General features: G+C 40.2%; 1 protein-coding gene across 7 annotated transcripts in view; it reads left to right on the plus strand.

Annotated features, from left to right (window-relative positions):
• The window catches only part of GRID1 (glutamate ionotropic receptor delta type subunit 1), a 485,653-nt gene extending 469,048 nt beyond the window's left edge, over positions 1-16,605 (plus strand). For 5 of the 7 annotated variants that reach the window (XM_072339809.1, XM_072339804.1, XM_072339803.1 and 2 more), the window contains one exon: positions 11,303-16,605. In XM_072339809.1, the coding sequence (XP_072195910.1) occupies positions 11,303-11,731 (429 nt within the window). In that variant the 3' untranslated portion in view covers positions 11,732-16,605. Of the gene's footprint in view, positions 1-2,789; positions 2,826-3,641; positions 3,735-11,302 lie in introns of those variants that run through there. The other 2 variants (XM_072339805.1, XM_072339806.1) reach the window with 2 other exon arrangements.
• The last annotated feature ends 1,583 nt before the right edge of the window (positions 16,606-18,188 follow it).

Raw genomic sequence — 18,188 nt, forward strand, 5'->3', positions numbered from 1 at the left:
CTCTTCTCTGGCATTAGGAGAGTATGAAACCCAGGGTACCTCAGAAATGGAAATATGAGCAAATACATGTGAGTCCAATGGATCAAAATTTGTCACTGCTAAGAGCTGAGACCTGCACCACATTCACCTACAGTTCTTCCACAGCAGTTAGGGCTTCTGTACCTTCAGCATGGTGCCAGCAGTGTTGGTTTGGATTATTAAAGTCTTACGCTTTCACCATTATTTTCACTATCCTTGTCTTCTCTGTCACTTCATTTACATCGTCTCTTTTGTGTTGTTATCTTTTTACCTGACAATTTGATTTCCACTGGGATGGTTCCTTTTTGAGAGAGAAAGGAAACAATGCAGCCATCAAACTGGAGTTTTATTTTCTTCACCGCATGTCCTCTAAATTTTATCTCTTCTTTAAATTATTATTTTTTTTCTGTATTTTTATGGCATATCTGAAACCTTTGTACATTTTTTGCTCAACTGCATATAAATGATCATTTGTTTGTACTACTGTATTGTATTCTACTTTTCTAAGAATAAATAAAGATTTTGGGGGAAAATAAAGAATGCAAACACCGGCAAAATACTGCATTTTAATGCCATCTAGAAGTTCATGCCATCTAACTCAATTATAAAAGGTTGAAAATTTTCATTTAACTGGCATTTTTAATTCAGGAAAGCAGTGTTAGGAATCGGTCATTACAGAATGCAGAAGTTTAATGTGGTTTTATGACAAAGTGCAAGCTGGAAGTATCAGAGAACGAGAAATAAAATAAGAGGAGGATAAATATATTGCCATGTACAGAAATTGATAATAGTTGAAAGCTTTTTTAACTAACTCAGTGTCATCTTTTTACGTGAGTGAAGAAATAGGATTTTCTCCTTAGAGGCCCCTAATGGTGAAGTAGATATTCTGTAATATCTGGTTGCAGGCAGCGTGCACGTCTGGAATCCAGTGCAATCAATAATGTCTTGCTATTGATTACCATAGATCTAGGTCAAGGTTGCAGGGGATTAGAATTGACATGTCACCCCTGTGATTAAGGACATTGGATCCAGGCTCCTGATACTTAAAGCAGTATTCATGCATTCATTTGGTTCTAGCTTATTTCCATAGGTGCAAGAAAGGGATTTTTGTGTTTGCTTTAATTTTTCTTTCAGTCACATTAGAAAGCCTTGCCAACAAGATTCTTGGTGATACAATCTGGATTTTCTCAGCATAAACCTTGGAGGCGGGGGGGAGGGAAAGGAAAAACTGAAGAGAAATAGTTAAAAAAATGAATGTTTCCATGCAGAAAACTCAGAAAGAAACAACCCATTTAAAGTTCCAGTTTGGTAATGAACTTAGGTATTTGCTTATGTTGCATTACATGACCTATCCTAGAGAGTTTCAGGGGTTACTCATGTGCTTGGCATGAGCTTATGTATCTTACTGAATTGGAACTGTAATGCATCAGATTCTTTCTAGATTCTTCACACAATGTTTACAGAGCTAATGTTTGTATATTTTATCTCAGCCTATGGTGGTGTTTGAAAGTTGGCTTCTTGAGGGGATGTCGAATGTTCAGTAATAACGAAGTCAGTAAAAGTTTAAAATAAAAAAAAACAAAAACAAAAAACTACCACATAAAATGTGATTTTTTTTTTATTTTTTATTTTTTTATTATTTTTAATTTATGAGTTTGTTCTCTTATTGCTTTTTCTTAAGTGGTTTTCAAAGGGATCTGGGCCTTGATCCAGCTAGGGATTTTAAGTATATACATAAAATTAAGTGAGAGATTGATCCTGATCACACTGAGCACACACTTCCATTCACCTCTGATGCAGGATTAAATTCAGTTGCTTTGAAACCTACGTGCATCTAAAGCTGGACATTATGTGTGCACTGAAATGACTTGCTGAAGAAGTCTTTATCTTTTGTGTCACAGTAGTTGCTGAGAACAGTTAGGTAGTGTATTATAAGATTCAGCAGTCTCTTCTAAAGGGTATCGGCTTCTTGCTGAAAAAGAAAAATGTTTGTACTATTAATTTACCATGCCATAATAACAGGCAACTTATAAATATATTTATCTATTGGAATTGAATTTCAGTTTGCTGAGCTATCTGATGATTTGTTCCTTTCTTTTCTCACGTTGAAATAGGATCTTGTGCAGTTTCCAAAATACTGCCCTGAATGTGGATGCAATGGTTTTCTAAGGGTTTCTTAAAGCTGAAGTGGAGAGGAGAATCTTTGCAAGGCAGCTTATTGCTGGGAATCAAATGGGTTGTATGAGCAGCTCTTTCTGTCTCCTCTTCCAGCTCTCTTGTGTACTTTTGATTTGAAAAGTGGAAATTTCTGAGTTTATGCTGTAAGGTGAAGAAGGATGGTGATAGAGCAGTCTTATGCTAATGGTCCAGTAGAGTAAATCACTCTGCTAAAGGGTAGTAGTGGGGTGTAAAATTGCATCTTTATGCGCTCTATAATAATTTAGGATTTAAAGGCTGTGTGCAATAATGCAAAGAATGGCATCAATTTTGAGTGGGTTTGGGGACAAAACCTTGGTGAAATTAATCTTCAGTTTGTACAAGAATAATCTGTCGCCTCAGGGGTATCTTAGATGTCATAGTTTAATTCTGAAACCACCACCATCTTCAAGGACCATCCTATTTGGTTGCAGTGGCTAGAATTGGCTATTTCAAACCAGAAGTGTAATTAGTGTATGTTTGCTAAAAAGATTGAAATACTAAATATACTGTTAGCCTCACTGTTTTGATCCTTTTTTGTCTCCCCACATCTTCTTTTTCCTTTCTGTCTGGAGATGGCCAATGATGTGAGGCTGGGCCTCAGAAGCATGGTGAGAATCTATAATATACGGATAATCGGTTTGTTGTTGAAAATGCCTGCACAGATGAATCCTTGCTAGTTTTCTCCCCACCTCAACCTCTCCCTGAAAAGTCCCCTTTGACCTATTCTTTGTGTTGCTGTAAATGCCTGTAACTATAGTATAGGCAGTGTGTACACAGTAAAGGTTTCCCTTTGTGCAAGTTCTCCTTTCTCCTAAAAGTATTCCTTTTGAGAGACACTGGCATGCTTGTCCATCAGCATTCATTCAGTACTGCATTTTGCTGCTTGTTTTGAAAAATGTTTCTGTGCATTCTTCCTATCCACATATTTTTAACTTCATGAAAACTGTGGAAACATCTGTTTAATGTGAACCAGTCATTCACTTTCTTTGTAGTTGAATCTACTGCTTGTGAACTGAGGTTGGTAAGGATTGTGAAGCTTGAATACTTCAGCATGATGTTGAATGCCTCCTTCTGTACTAAGAAATGAGGATGCTACCACAGCCTCTTACCTTCTAGGTTTGAGGATGCTGTTGGTTGTGAGGACTACCCAGTATTTCTTTGTGATTGCACTTAGTTCATGGGTTACAGTGAATGCGGGAGTAGGTCACTGCAAGAGACTGTGGGTCTGCCTGTCATCACCTGCTTTGCAATAGATGTTCCATCAGTACTGTTGCCTGCATATTTGTTCACAGTGATGTATCATGAAGTTGCAGTTGAAGGAAAAAAGGAGAAAGGAAAAAAAAAAAGATAGTTAGCTAATTTAAGTTGGTGTGCATCATCTGTTTCAATGGCCCGGTGGGGAACTAACTCTCCTCCTGGCACAGACTATGGGACAGTCATGGCCATCTTCAGAATTAGAACCCTGGCTAGATGTGACTTCAGGTTAAATAAAGCCACCCTAATCAAGGGGAAAAAGGTGAGTGTGAGAAGATGTGGACTACTTGTTGAAATGCCTTGATGCTGCAACAGTTGTGTAGCAAGTCACTGCTACTTCAATGGTCTTTCAGGTTTTGGTAATAGTTTCTTTCACCAGTTATATTTTCTGAATGTGGGAAAGCAAGAACAGAGTTTGGCAATATATCTAAAATGTATTTCTATCACATTAATAGAAAATTTTCTGTATTCCTTTATTTCTTACTTATTTTCAGATTTACGTTCCCTTAGAAAGGGAAAAAAATATTACTTTCTCTTCAAAACAAAATCTTTGCTCTCTGGTGAAAAAGGGCGCCTCCTAGTGAATAAGGCGGCTTCTTCTGTATAGATTTTGATGATGTTTTATTTCTTTAAAGGTGATTACACATCAATTTAAATTAATATATTGCAAAACTCTCTCATTTCTTTGATCCTTTCAGCTGGATAATGGTCTACTGGACCTCAACCAATGTCAGTCTCAGTGCATTCTTCCAACAGCTGTTTTATGGATAACGGCTTACTTAATTGCTAATTTAAAATACATGGTATTGTTTCTACTTATAAGGGCAGAAGTTTAATTACAGAATTGGGCCTGTTTATAAAAGCAGGTCTTCAAGTAGACTCCATAGCTGCATCTGTACTTATTTCTAGAAAGGTACCATTATGGTCAAACCAGCAAATAGTAGAGTACATTCAGAAACCACTCAGCAAATTTTATGTAACATTAAGTGCTGTTTGACTAGGTCAGTTGCCTGTGTTGAATTAATGACAGCAAACATACATCATCGCTACATCTGTTTACACATCTGTCTGTATTTCACTGCGTTGTCGACCGTGGAATCTCTGAAAATAATGAGTGTGGCAAACAGATATTTATCTAAAATGGGCTATTTGTATTAATATAATACCATACTGTGTTGTCATTGTTTTGCAGCACATCTATTACTTATATCTTCACTGCTTTTTCTTCTCGAACAAGCCAATTTTGTCTGGTTTTGCCACTCTGCCAGAGCCTTCTGGAATAAATTAAAACTATATTTCTACATATGCAGCAGTTGCAGCTGAAAGCAATGATCATGACCCAGTGTGAATACAGCATTTCAAAAGAAGTATTTTCTTAAATGCAGAGCTGCTATTTCTTCATTTCTCCCTACTAGGCTAAATGTGTGAATGAGTGATGTCTGAACCTCCCCAGACAGAAGCTGGGAGCTGGGCAGAGCTGTTGGTTCTGCTGATAAGCTATGAAGCCTGTGGGTGCCTGAGTGGGGAAACCTGCCTTTTCAGTTATACAGTTTGCCTGTTTGTTCATGGAAGTGTCCAAGAGACTTCCTTCCTGAGTTGCTTGGTACATGTGTGCCTTCTGTCTCTCATGACCACCGATGCTTGCGTCTTCAACACATGCATAAGTTTTGAGAGATATGTTTGCCCAGAGAGGCTGTGGATGCCTTGTCCCTGGAGCTGTTCAAGGCCAGATTGGATGGGGCCCTGGGCAGCCTGGTTGAGTATTATATATGGAGGTTGGTGGCCCTGCCTGTGGCAGAGGAGAGGGGGCGGTTGGAGATTCATGATCCTTGAGGTCCCTTCCAACCTGGGCCAGTTTGTGGTTGTGTGATATGGATGGGAGAGGGACAGGCCTGTGACCTCACCAAGGTCAGAAGAGGGAATGTGTGTTTGAGGCTGGGGCTTGACTCAACTCTCGAACCCCAGTCCTACTCACAAAATTATCTTACTTTCTTAAATAGTTGTTCTGCAGAATGAAAGTGCAGTATTAACGTTTATCTCTTGTTTTGCTTTCATTCTCTCGCTGAAAAATTATCCTTCATATTTTCATTCAAGACAGAACAAGCAGAACAGAAATGTTCCATGATTGATGATTAAGGCTGTGTTGCTGTGAAAGACCTCAAGCATTATTTTCTGCCTGTCTCCTAAGAATGTACTAAGAATGGCATTAACAGGGTTTAACACTTGGCACAGTTATCTGCATCTGATCCAGAAGTACCAGCACATTCGTCACAGCCCCTCGGTGCGTGTGCCTGTCTGGCCATACTGGCTACTTTTGTGTTTGATATCTAGGGTCAGAACTATCGGTCTTTTATTCCTGCTGTAGTCTAGTGTAGTTTTGTTTGCAAGTGTGAGTGCAGATGGTGTTTTATCATAGTTTTATCATAATTCTAGCATCAAATTTCTCCAGGTACCCATCCTTCCTTTCTGGGCGTTTCACCTTACTGGAGCTGCTTCATCAGCTTGTAACTTTTATCTGTTCAAGTGGCTTCTCTTGGACTTTGTGATAGGATGGTAGAAATCACAAGTTAAGAACAAGTCTTTCCTTTAGAAAATCCAAGCCATTGCAAAGCAGGCAGCTGAACAGAACACCTTTGAAGTAATAGTGTTGGAAGTGACATAGGCAGTGTCTTGAAAACAGAGTCCAGTAGTTCTTTTCCAACATTGAAGCATCTCTTAGGCCTGACAATATTAACTGACTCCAAACTTCCCAAGTAGTTTTATGTTCTTTCATTTTGACTGCCCACACACTTTCCTTAGAGCCCACTGTAAAAAGTGGCAGAAAATAAGCTAGAAAAAATATTATGTTTAGGGTTGTTCTATCATCATTTATATATTGCTGTAGTTTCTCTCTGCATGATCAAGCCAAACTGAGTTCTGCCAGGGAGCCATAGTTCCTTGCAGTCACGGCTGTGCAAAGCTAGTTGTTTTTAGGTAATTCAGGTAAGCATCCTTCAAATCCATGCAGATGCTTGCCGTGGTGTGCTTTTGCTGTCAGTTATAGACCATTGAGCCTGTCACTCAGGATCAATCCTTAGGATGTATCAGAAACATGCCCTTCGTTTTGCCCTTATGAAACTCAAACTTATTGAGAAAGAATGACATTTCAATTGGTATTTATGAGTGAGATAATTTCCTGACTAGAAGCATTGTTTGGTTAGCTGTTTTCCTTAATGTGGAGAAGGATAAGCCTGTGTTTATAATTCATTTACGTTACACAAGAGGTATTTTTTTCCCCTTCACTGATTAACTTCTTTAACTTATCTACTTGGAGCATAATATTAATACTGCAAATAGAATTATGAAGACAGCAGAAGAAAAATATTTGATCTCCTTTTGGCAGCAGAACCATAAGCATTTATCCAGTGTAGCTATACGTGAAAAATGAAGTTGAATTGGCATGAGACATCGGTGAGGTTACATTTATAATATTAACTAAGTTTTGCATATTAAATACAAGAAAGGAAAGAGAAGGAACCTTCAGCTATGCGTCTGCCTCAGACACTGAAGTATTAAGTTTGGAGCTCATTCATTCATCTCTGAAGGAGAACAAGCTGAAGCCAGAAACACTTGTGATGAGAAGCAGCAAGGGGCTGCCCTTGGGCCACAGAAGGCTCTGTGCTGCAAAATGGGCACACACACCCCCCTGTGGCTCCAATTCTTCCCATCCAGCTGCCAGAGCCAGCTCTTCTGCTGTTCCCCAGCTCCAAGCCTCAATTTGCTAATTTATATTAATTTAGCAATTTCAATTTGTTAATTTTGCCATGGAGAAATAGAAAAATAGAAACCAGTTACAGCATCGAAAAGCTTGGGAGTCTTTTTGCAGTGCTACGTTACCATTTCAGAATTAAGATCACAAAGTTGCAGGAAATGAGGGGGAAAAAATAATGCCAGCAAAGGGCTTAAAATGATAGCAAATGTCTTATACTTAATGAGAATTACGGAGCTGAAAATAGAGTAGAGCAATGATCTGACAAGGGAGGAGAACGTCCTAACATTTAACATTTGTTTGTGTGGCTTTATTACCTCTTCACCCTTTCCATATATCTTGTTACGTTTCCGTAGCATATGTTTTGTTATTGAATTTTCTAGGAGGTCAATAAAGGAAAAAGAAAGACGAGTTTTACAGAACTTACAGGTTCAGCGAGCTGCACTTGTCAAATGAAACACAATGTTTCTATGCTGGAAACCCCAGGATTCAAAGCAGTCTTCTAGTGTGTAAGGACAGACTCATCTTTTCACGTGATTCTAATCTTTATCTTGGATAGTTGTTGTTTCTTAAAGCATTTGAAAAATCATTCATTCAACACCATGATACTTTCATACAAAGCTTGACATTTGGTTATTTAGCTGCTCTTCATCTGATAAGGCAAAGAAAGGCAAAGAACCTTTACAGTGCGTTTTATTAATCCGAAGAGAGAGAGAGTCATTTTCCTTAACCTTTACAAATGACTTATTTTAGCAACAGAAAGAAGGAATAATGTGAACTTCTGGGCTCTTTGAAGCTCTTATTTATTTATTTAATTATTTATTCTCTTATCTTAATAAGGCCAGAGAGTTGTCCTTGCTGAATAAAGAGTTAGAAAAAGGCAAATGAAATCCACCCCCCCTACCTTACCAACCCCCTGTTAAAATCCCAAGCATTTACTTCTCTACTTAATTGTGTTTTGTAGGAGATCAAAAGTTACGTTTGTGTGCAGGAATTACGCTTTTCCTTTTCTTGATAGCAAAATGTTATGCATGGTTAAGTACGTGTTTATACGGTGGTACATAAGCAGCTGCAGTTGCACAGTTGACGAACAGTGCTGTTCCAGGGCTGCACTGCGCATAGGGAGGAAGGGACGGCAGTCCTCTTAGACTAGTGGAGGGGCACCTCCCCAACAGCGTGGTCATTAATATCCCCTCTCATCTGAACTAGGAGATGTCTAGTGGGATCATCCCGTCGGTGGCTCTTTATGTTTACATCTTCAAAGAGCTGAATGTTATAACAAGGATGGATTCTTTGAATTTTATGATCTGTTGTGCACAGATGCTCCAAATTAGAAGTATGCTTCTATCACCAGCGTGTTTGTCCTCAGCAAACAGTTAATAGCTGTGTGTTGCAAATATTGGTACTGTACTGTTCTCTCTGGCTTGGCTAGTTATCCCTGTTGCATTATTTTTGTTCCCATAACAAAACAGGATGGAATGCACTGGGGATTGTGCTTGCAATCAAAAAATACAAATATAAGTTGTTGATGTATATTTTCACTTGAAATGATCTGAAGAAAGCATTAGATAAAAGCTCATAAAAATGCAAATGAGTCACAGACATTTCTCCAAAGCTTTATTTAGGAAATATTTTTCCTCTTGTATTTGCTCAGCTTGAATCTGATTACTCTACATTTGCTTTTCTCGTAGTAGAGTATTGGCAAGAGTATGGGTCCCAGATAACTAAAGAGCTAATCTAGGAGTCTAAATACAAGCAAGCAGGGCTTTCGGGAAACGGACGTGTAGTGCAGGGTACCTAAAGAAGCATCTTTTACTGGGATCTGGGGAGTTAGCTTCCTTTGGCACAGACGCCATCAGACACTACAGTAGCTAAATTCTGCAGATAAGCAGAACTTCACTGTAGTCTTTCATAGGCAGACAGATGAGGAAGATACAGAAGTGCATGGCCAGACACCATACAAAATGAAGCTGCCCAGAGAGGTTGAGCCTTTACTCCCAGCTGAGGATAACACCTCCTGCACTTGCCCCCAGTGCACAGTTTTATTTCATGAAACAGAGCTACGTAAATTCTAGTATTAAATCCATGTACTCTGGCCATTATATCACAAATGCTTAATTTATGATCAGCCTAGAGCACTGTCAGAGAATAAAGAGCCTGATGTGTCAGGTTGGTGAAGACTCGACGCAGTTGTAGCAGTTATCTGATCAAGTATTGTCCGGTCCCTTTCTGCTATAAACATTTATTATTTTATTTATTTTCCACTGATTTTCTCTAACTCAAAGTTGTTTTATTAGAGAGTCTGTCTGAATAAACAGTGTTAAGGGAAAAAAATAAAACAGTTTCTATCTATCCATCTCTCTGGTGAGGAAGATAATATCCCCAGAGTGCCAGAGAGCAGCACTGGGGGTTTGGTTGGTAAATGAAATAGGGATCGTTTTTCCACTGATGAAGGAGGGAAGTGCAAACTGCTGCTCGGCTGTGTAATTGTTGAACAGTTGTACTCCAGCTGAACTCACAGGAGACTTAGTGTAAGCTCAGAGGTTTGGGTTCATGTTACACTAATTCATTTCCAAATCCATACAGAGATCAGCAAATCCAATGGTTCTTGAAAAACAGAAGTGGTTTTAAATCATAAGGCTACAATCAAATCTGTATTTGACATTGGCTGGAATCAAGGGCTTTGGAGTTGACTTGATTGTCAATTGAAGGGTGAAGGTAAAATTGCATAGCAGTGGATGACATCGGAATAATAGTGTAATTCGCTGTGCCCCACCTGAAATATAATGATAAATATCACGTGGGGCGGCTGGCACTGACTTTTCATACTTCTCTGTTCCCAGAGCCTAGCTTTTGGCATGAACAAGAGCTTCTTTAAAGCTACTAGTGTTGTGTTTAACCAGCTAGGAACACATTGAGTTATGGGCAGTCAGGGATTACTGAACCCACTTGGTAGTCCCATTTCCTAGCCTGGGTTTTCTCTGGGAGCACCGTGTAGTTTGTCAGACCAGAGGATGCCTTTTGCCTTTAGTTCCAGGACTGTTGGGCTTTATAGATGCTTTGCTGCTGGTCTGCGGTATGCTACACTTACATCAGAGAGCTGTTACTGCACAGCTGTGCTTTGTGAAGTATAGAGAAATGATATAATGCCTTTCTATTTTATAGACTGCTAGCTGTTCAAATTTAGTCATATAACATCCCGGGTGGTTGGCTTTACTCTGCCAGTTTGGTTGTTTTCCATTTGGGACATCCTGAATGCCGCACTAAGGTGATAAGAGCCCATTGCAGGCCTTTGCTACTTCAGGTTTTAAAGACAATGTTTTTGGCCTTTTTGGGAAGCTAAAATGCTGGCAGTTGGTGCCAGAAGTCCCTCGACAAGACCACTCTGGGTGCCATAGGTGACTCATCATCAAGGACAGTGATGCATTTTGTAAAGACTGAGGCTGCATTCCCAAGCACTGAAAGCAGATGTAAACTTCTACCAGATGAGATGCCAAAGTGACAGCTTATAGTTGACCCCACGACTGTTCAGTTCACAAATGAATGCTCCCCTGCCAGGGCTCCAAGAGCAGGTCTCCATCTTAGTCCCATTCTGGGAGCTCCATGGATATTGCCAGGTAGGTGACACAGTGTTCCCTGCTGGTTAGTGAAAGTGTCTTAGCCACCATAACTCTTGGCCAGTAGATTTTGGCACGTGAAGCAAATATCCTAGAGCCAGCTAGGCTGTGTACAGTATTATACTGCTGTTGTCATCAGAAAGTGTGCTTCAGCTATCTGAGAGTGCTGAGCTGTCCTGGGTCTACAAGATGTGTTGGCTGAACCAAAGGCTTCATTTTTACCTCCAGGGAGTTTCATACTAAGGGCATCAGTGGGTTTTGCAGGTCATAACTGAGCCGGCGTTTTGTTCAGCACGTGTTCTCAGTTGAAGACATTGGACAGACCCCGAGGTTTTGCATAGGCACAGATGGCATCAAAGCAATCTAATGAGCAAACACTTAATTTCCATTGCATACAGGAGAGGGAGGGGGAGGACACAAGAGGTGGTCGCGTTTGGAGTGATTGTTCTGTTCTCTTCCTCACTAGGATAAAGAAGTGAACCTGGAGCAAGTCCATAGACGCATGAACAGTTTAATCGACGAAGACATAGCCCACAAGCAGATCTCTCCGGCGTCCATCGAGATCTCAGCCTTGGAGATCGGAGGCATGCAGCCAGCTCAGACCCTGGAGCCGGTACGCGAATACCAGAACACGCAACTTTCTGTCACCACCTTTTTACCCGAACAGACAACTCATGGTGCCAGCAGGACACTCACAGCTGCCTCTGGCAGCAACCTGCCGCTGCCCCTGAGCAGCTCGGCCACCATGCCCTCCATACAGTGTAAACACAGGTCGCCAAATGGAGGACTATTTCGTCAGAGCCCCGTGAAAACCCCAATCCCTATGTCATTTCAGTCTGTGCCGGGGGGAGTCATTCCAGAAGCAATGGAGCCTTCTCACGGAACATCCATTTGATGAGAACAAACAGTAACACAACCAGCAGAGCTTTTTAATACAAAATTAAAAACAAAACAGAAAAAAAAAAAAAAAAACAAAAAAAACAAACAGCAAAGAAACTCTTACGTTTTTCATGTATATAAGTGTAAATAATGAAAGAATGAAGTGGGGTAAAAGTGTATTTTGAATATTCCCAATTTTCGAAGTCAGTAAAAAAACAAAAGACAAAAAAAAACAAACAAATGTATGAATGACTTTGTAAATTTTGTTCTATATGAATAAAAAGGCAAACTACTTGTGATCGTTCTCAAGTGCCAAAGAAGACCAGTTACTGGGACCGAGGGACGTACATTATGATTTTTCCTGTGGATTTCAACATGTATTCCCTTCCTGTTCTTTTTGTTTTCAGGGCGAATTTTCTCCATTTCTTGCCAGGAAAGTTCACTGTGCTCAGACCTCTCCTTTCCCTAGAATCCTGTTGTTGGCAGTTCATTCAGAGTGTTTAGCACCTGGTATTAGAATAGCGGTAGCAAATGTTTGAAACCTGAATTATGGCTAAAACCCAACAAGTGATGAAAGTGAACTTTTGCTTTCTAACAAGGATTCGGACATCCACGCAGCTCTTAAGTTTAAGCACGGGATTATGGAATTATGTTATTACATGTGTACTGTGCTGTGTGGCTCTTCTTATTTAATCTATGTTTTTGCTGTATGTGTATATAAAATATATATGCTATATAGCGTATATATTTCATATATATAAATGCTTCGATAAGAAACAAGTTTCTGGTTATGGGTAAAGCTGTTAAGAAAAAAACTGATCAGCTCTTTTTTTTTGTCCTATGTAGACGAATACAAAAGGAGAGTAACCGGTGGCTGAAAGGACAGAGAGAAGGGAGAGCTTGAGCAGGCAGGAGGTAATGGCACTGCAGTGACTGTGCCCTCTGGTGCCGTTCTTTTCTTTTAAGATTTCAAGGAATTTGCTGCATAATGGATGTAATGCTTGCAGCTGAAGGTATATCCCTGAATGACAAGGCTAAGCTCGTGACTACGAGCACAACTCTGCTTTTTCTTCTCAGTGATAATACAGCGAGAGAAATGTTAATGGCCATGCCTATAATATTGGTAGAAGTGGCCATTAAAAGGTTTTGGGTTGTAATTTTTTTGTCTGTGAAACAAAATCAAAGGACAAAGATAAAGCAACATGTACAGCTGATCTAAGGTCTTATCCTGCAAATGTCACCAGTGCCATTTCATATGACAAAAAAAAAGGCAAATCCAAAACACGTTGTTTCTTTCCCAAACAGTAGTTCTAGTGCTCCAGATAACCGATTCCCCCTTTGCCCACTGTTGCTAATGGACAATCAGTAGCTTCCAGAATTGGGATAATTTAATATCTTCTCATATCCCTATAGCTATGTTGCAAGTTCCCTCTGTAGCTGGATTTCTCCACTTAATTAGAATGCTGCTATTTGGAAAAAGGCTGTAGGTCTCGGTGCAGCAAAATCACAGCCTTCATTAAGGTGAAAGACTGTTTGAACAGAGGGAAAAGTGCAGTCCCATCCTCAGAAAATCCGCAGGCAATCTAGGTCAGGCTTTTGGATAAGTAAATATTTCATTGATCGCTCCCAATTTGATTTGTATTATTAATCAACAGGTTGATTTATAAGATAAAAGTCCCCAATTTTTTACATTTATATTTCTCGCAGTAGGAAAACAAAAATCAAGCTAGGATAGAAGAGCAGTCTCACAGAAGAAGAAACCCAGCACACAGTTTAAATGAGGGGTATTGATGGTGAGCCTCCATAAGGAGGACTCTTGCAGGGATCCATTTGTTTCTGCTGTCAGTGCGGCTCCTCAGGAACACGGCCCAGTTTTGCAGCCTGGCACAAACTGCACTATTTGCCACAAAGTAATTAAAAATGAGTTATGCTGCAGTCAGCTGACAGGATTTATCCTGTTTAGACAGCTGGCCCACACAAGCCTGGGATTTTTTTTTTTCCTCCCTCTTTGGTTGTATTTTTTCCTCCTATTCTCCTAACAAACCTCTGGCCGCAGGCAAAGATAGACATTTCTCCCCTGGACTTTTCTGCCTTCCATGCACAAGCACCACTTAGTTATAGCAGAATGAGCTGAACAAGAAGGCCGTGCACTCCTAGCTGTCTGCAAAGATGCAAAGAGGAGAGCACGCAAATGTCTGTATTGGAAAAAAAAATATCTTTTTTTTTTTTTTATTCCCAATTTAAGCTTTCTGAAGAGGTGCAAGGAGATGCATAGCTGCAAGTATACAAGCTAGGGCTTGTTTGGAGCAGGTGCTTGGCGATCACCTTCATTCCTAGCATCCCCTGAGCTGCTTGGCTACAGCCTCCCCTCTGGACGACGAAGAGCCATGGTGAGCCCCCAGTGCACAGCAGCACAGCTGCTGCTGCCCATCATGTAGCAGATAAGTTCATTAGGGGCTGCCTGAGCGTGCAAGGCTCAGAGCAGGGGGCTGGAATGCTGCTTTGGTTGAGGCAACACTGCATTCACAAAGCGTACCAAGTCTTTTTTCACGTTGTAGTCTAAACCACAGTGCTGAATAATGCAAACTGAACTGCATTTGTGGAACAAATTGTGAACGTAGTATATAATATTCTCCATGTTCAACATTCTTCACCCAGCCCAGGCTTACCACGTGTTATAGTGTTTGGAAGTGTGATTTAACTTGTAAATGATGCTGGATCTGATTGGTTTTTTATTCACAGACTAGGAAAGACTAGTTTAAAAGCTCTGCAGGATTACGTCTAAGATGGTCAGGATCTTGCAGCATCAAGCCATGCTGCCCTCACTCAGAGAAGTATTTAAGTATGTGCATAAACCCTATAGAAGCAGCTGCTTTATGCACAGGTTGAAGTGCCTTGCTGATTACTGATGGAGTTCAGTGCAGGCACCAGACTAAATACGTGGTTAATTTTAAGCAGGTGAGTGAGCTTGCCAAACTCCAGGGGACTATTCAGTTGCTTAAAGGTAGCCAATAAAAAGTACTTTGCTGCACCAGGGTCTAGGCTGTTAAAGTAGCAATCCATGATGGCTATGGCACTGCCTAGTAATTATTTATATAAAAGTTAGCAAGTCGTGGCATGGGCCTCTCAACCATGGCAGAGAGCTGTTAAATCTTTCATGTGGTGGTTTGGTTTTAGGTTATTAGGAAGAAATCACCAGGTGATCCCTGAGCTTAAACAATATTTCTTTCCCTTTCAGTTTTCAAAAGTAAGCGCGGGGTGTATAATTTCCACATTCAATCTCCTTTTTCAAATATATATCTTTATTTTGACAGATCAAAGCATACATTTTCTATATAGTATGTATCCACCACACACTAGCATATATATATGTATATATATACATGCACAGTTATTCACAGCCAAAGTGAGAAGCGTAATTTCCATGTGATGTAAATGGGTACAAGCTCAGAGCCCTCACAGAGCTATGCTTGTTCACAGCACTTGCAGATCTGACCCTTGCCTTTTAAATAGCTGGCAAGTAGAAAAAAATGCAGAAATTCCTGAAAGCTTTGAAGACAGAGCTGCACCCTTGATTTTCAAACAGAACTTCCCTCTTAGCGTGCTTAAAAAGAAGAATAATGCCTGATCCCAAATATTCCAGATCCTCCGGGATGTTTACATTGCAAAGATGACTGTACAAGAAATGGAAATTGAGTGCCTATACCTTCCTTTTATCGCGCTCTTTTGCTGATGAACTTCTGCGAAAGCGACATCTGTGGCACAGCACTTGTAGTGCGTCTTGTTCTATTTATCCATTAGTTTAGAGATAACTATATTTTCATACAAAAAAAGAAATGTGACTCCGTTTCTTCTATTTGCTTGCAGTCCGCTTGCAATTTGAAGGATGCATTGCTATTATTTCTTAGTAGTATGTCATGTTTTTTCTATCGCAATGGAAAAAAAAATATAGTAATTGTGCTTCTTAATTTCAGAGTTGAAGCTTCATAGAATGTTTTAATGCTGAGTTACAACTATGTGTGTGTGATACTTGGCTTGCAAAGTGAAACTCCCACCACCTGCCTTGCTTTGGTAACCTGCCACTGCTGCACTGTAGATGAAGGCTCAGCAAAACATCTCACTTTCTCTCAGCCTGCTGATAGAACACCTGGGCGTGGGTTCTCACCTGTGTAAGCCAGCAACCCTTCCAGTAAAAGGACCTGCCAGGCTTTGGCTTTTCAACAGTGGGACTGCTGGCACTACTTGCTATGAACGTGTATTTAGTGCTAGCTCTGGAAAGGGAAATGTTTTGAGAGCCTCAGAAATGAAAATGTACCTGAAAAAGGAACTTGTATTAGTATGATTAATCTGAGCACTTAACACGGATTTGAAATTGAACTATTAGCTAAAATAGCTTAGTAAACAGCTTTATTTTAAAACCTGTTCATGTTTAGGCATATCTCTAAGATAGGCTATGAGCTGCTAGCTTTCCTTTCAAGGGAAACTAAGATACAGCAACCACAGTGCTCAGACCCTTTGATTTGATTTTGTTTTAGTTTACTTTGCTGAGTGGAACTTATGTTACAAGCAGCTAAATAGTGACAAAGAATTAAATGCGACAAACCTGGGGACAGTGTTGGAAACTTTCCTAAATAATCTACACCCTGTTGCAACCCTGTCAAATGCAAGGAGAAAGGTCGAAGAAAACAGTGAAGAGAAGCAAAGGACAAGGTAAAAATGGATGTGTGGTGAGGGGGGAGGGAGGAAAGGGTGGTTACAAATCATCTATCTTAAGTGTCTAGCAAAGCTCTATTACTGTATCAGGAGCATAGATTTCATCATACAAGCAGTTGCCTCAGTTAATTATTATTTTCTTAACTTTTAGGAATCAAATAAAAATAGCTTTTGTTCTACCAGAAGCAGTTGTTATATTATTTAAGAGCTGGAATTATGTGACTGGCCGTGCCAGGTTTTTTGGCTCAACTTTCTCTCAGCTGGGGGTAAATGAGCTCTGATGAGTGAGGTGTTCCTGAGCCAGCTGTGGGCTGTTTGCAGGATTGCACCCTTCTGGTTGGTTCGCTCTCAGCTGGGAATAATGAGCTGTGCTGAGCTGCCCGTAAGTCTCCGGCCCCAGGGAACACAGTTCAGTTGGAGTTGTGGTGTTGGGTGAAGTATGCTGTTCTGTTGATCTTCACGTTGGAACTGAAGCAGCGCAGAGATGTGACTCTCCACACTCATGAGGTACCTAACAGGAGTATGAGATGCATAGGGCTTTGGTCTCTTTATGATTTATGTACTTTTTGATGTTTAAAGTCAAGGTTCTTAAGTGGGTCTTTAGTTTTTCTAACTGTAGAGTTATGAAGTATTATTGGAGTGGCTTTTCTCCGTGTTTGAACTGCTCAAAGATAATTTGTTGGGAGGTTGATTAATGCCGTTAATAACATCTGTTGTGGTAAAGGGGTGTAGTTATCATCAGTGAAGTGTTTTGTGTTCCCCCCATCCTCTTTTATATGTCTTAGTGGAAGACCTCTAGGATATTCTGTAACTGTTCAGTTTCTTAACTGCAGTTACGGAGCTCTGAAGTTTTAAGGGTAGCAAACAGTTTCTAATTGTTTTGATCCCTATGAACAGAGTTGGGGGGGGAATAAATCCTCACAATTGTAGATGAAGACATGGTGAGTGGCTGGGAGGGAAGAAAATTGAGCAAATATGGAGTGTGGGGGGGGCAGAATGTTTGCATGTTTTGCTAATTGTTCAACTGCTGGGGTGCCTGGCTGGGACAGGAGATGGTTTCTGAATAATAATATACCATAAGTAATTGTGCTTTAGAAACCTGAATGGTTCCAGGTGGGAAGGTACAAAGCTCAGCACAACGTGCTCCTAAATCGTTTTCAAAATAAAGCAAGCTCCTTTAATTTTGGTTTATTTTAACACTGTGGCTGTATGTGATGGGGTGTGGGACCTGAGGTTTTAAAGCAGTTTTAGTTGATTGCTGATTTGCTTTGGGGCTTCAAAATGCTACCCATTCAGTAGAGAAAATAACTTAGAGTTGCTATAATTCAATTTTCCCCTTTATAAAAAAGTAAATAGAAGTGTGTTATTTTCTGAGGGAAATACTTTCCAGGTGGTTAACTCCATCATGAAGGAGCCCAGGATTTCAGGTGAGGTTTGCAGCTAGAAGAGCAAATAGCCATGACAGTGAATCTGAGAGATTTATGTATGTTTTCTATAAAACAGTAGGAGGAAAAACGTGAGTTCTGTTTAATGTGCTCTCTATGTGACTTATATTGGATTAAACCCATAAAAAATGGGTTTTTTATCAGAAGTACTACTTATCAGAAGTAAAATACTCTGTAGGTAGCTGCATGCTCTCCTTATTTAAAGAGAGGTTTCCTAACTTCCAGGTGGTGTTAGATGGGATGCCTGACCATGACACCCAATACAGGCTGTGCTGTGAGTCTCTGATGCCCAGGGCCTGGGCAGCATTGCTAGTC

Source organism: Excalfactoria chinensis, chromosome 6 (genome assembly GCF_039878825.1).
Source record: "Excalfactoria chinensis isolate bCotChi1 chromosome 6, bCotChi1.hap2, whole genome shotgun sequence".
NCBI classification, from domain to species: domain Eukaryota; kingdom Metazoa; phylum Chordata; class Aves; order Galliformes; family Phasianidae; genus Excalfactoria; species Excalfactoria chinensis.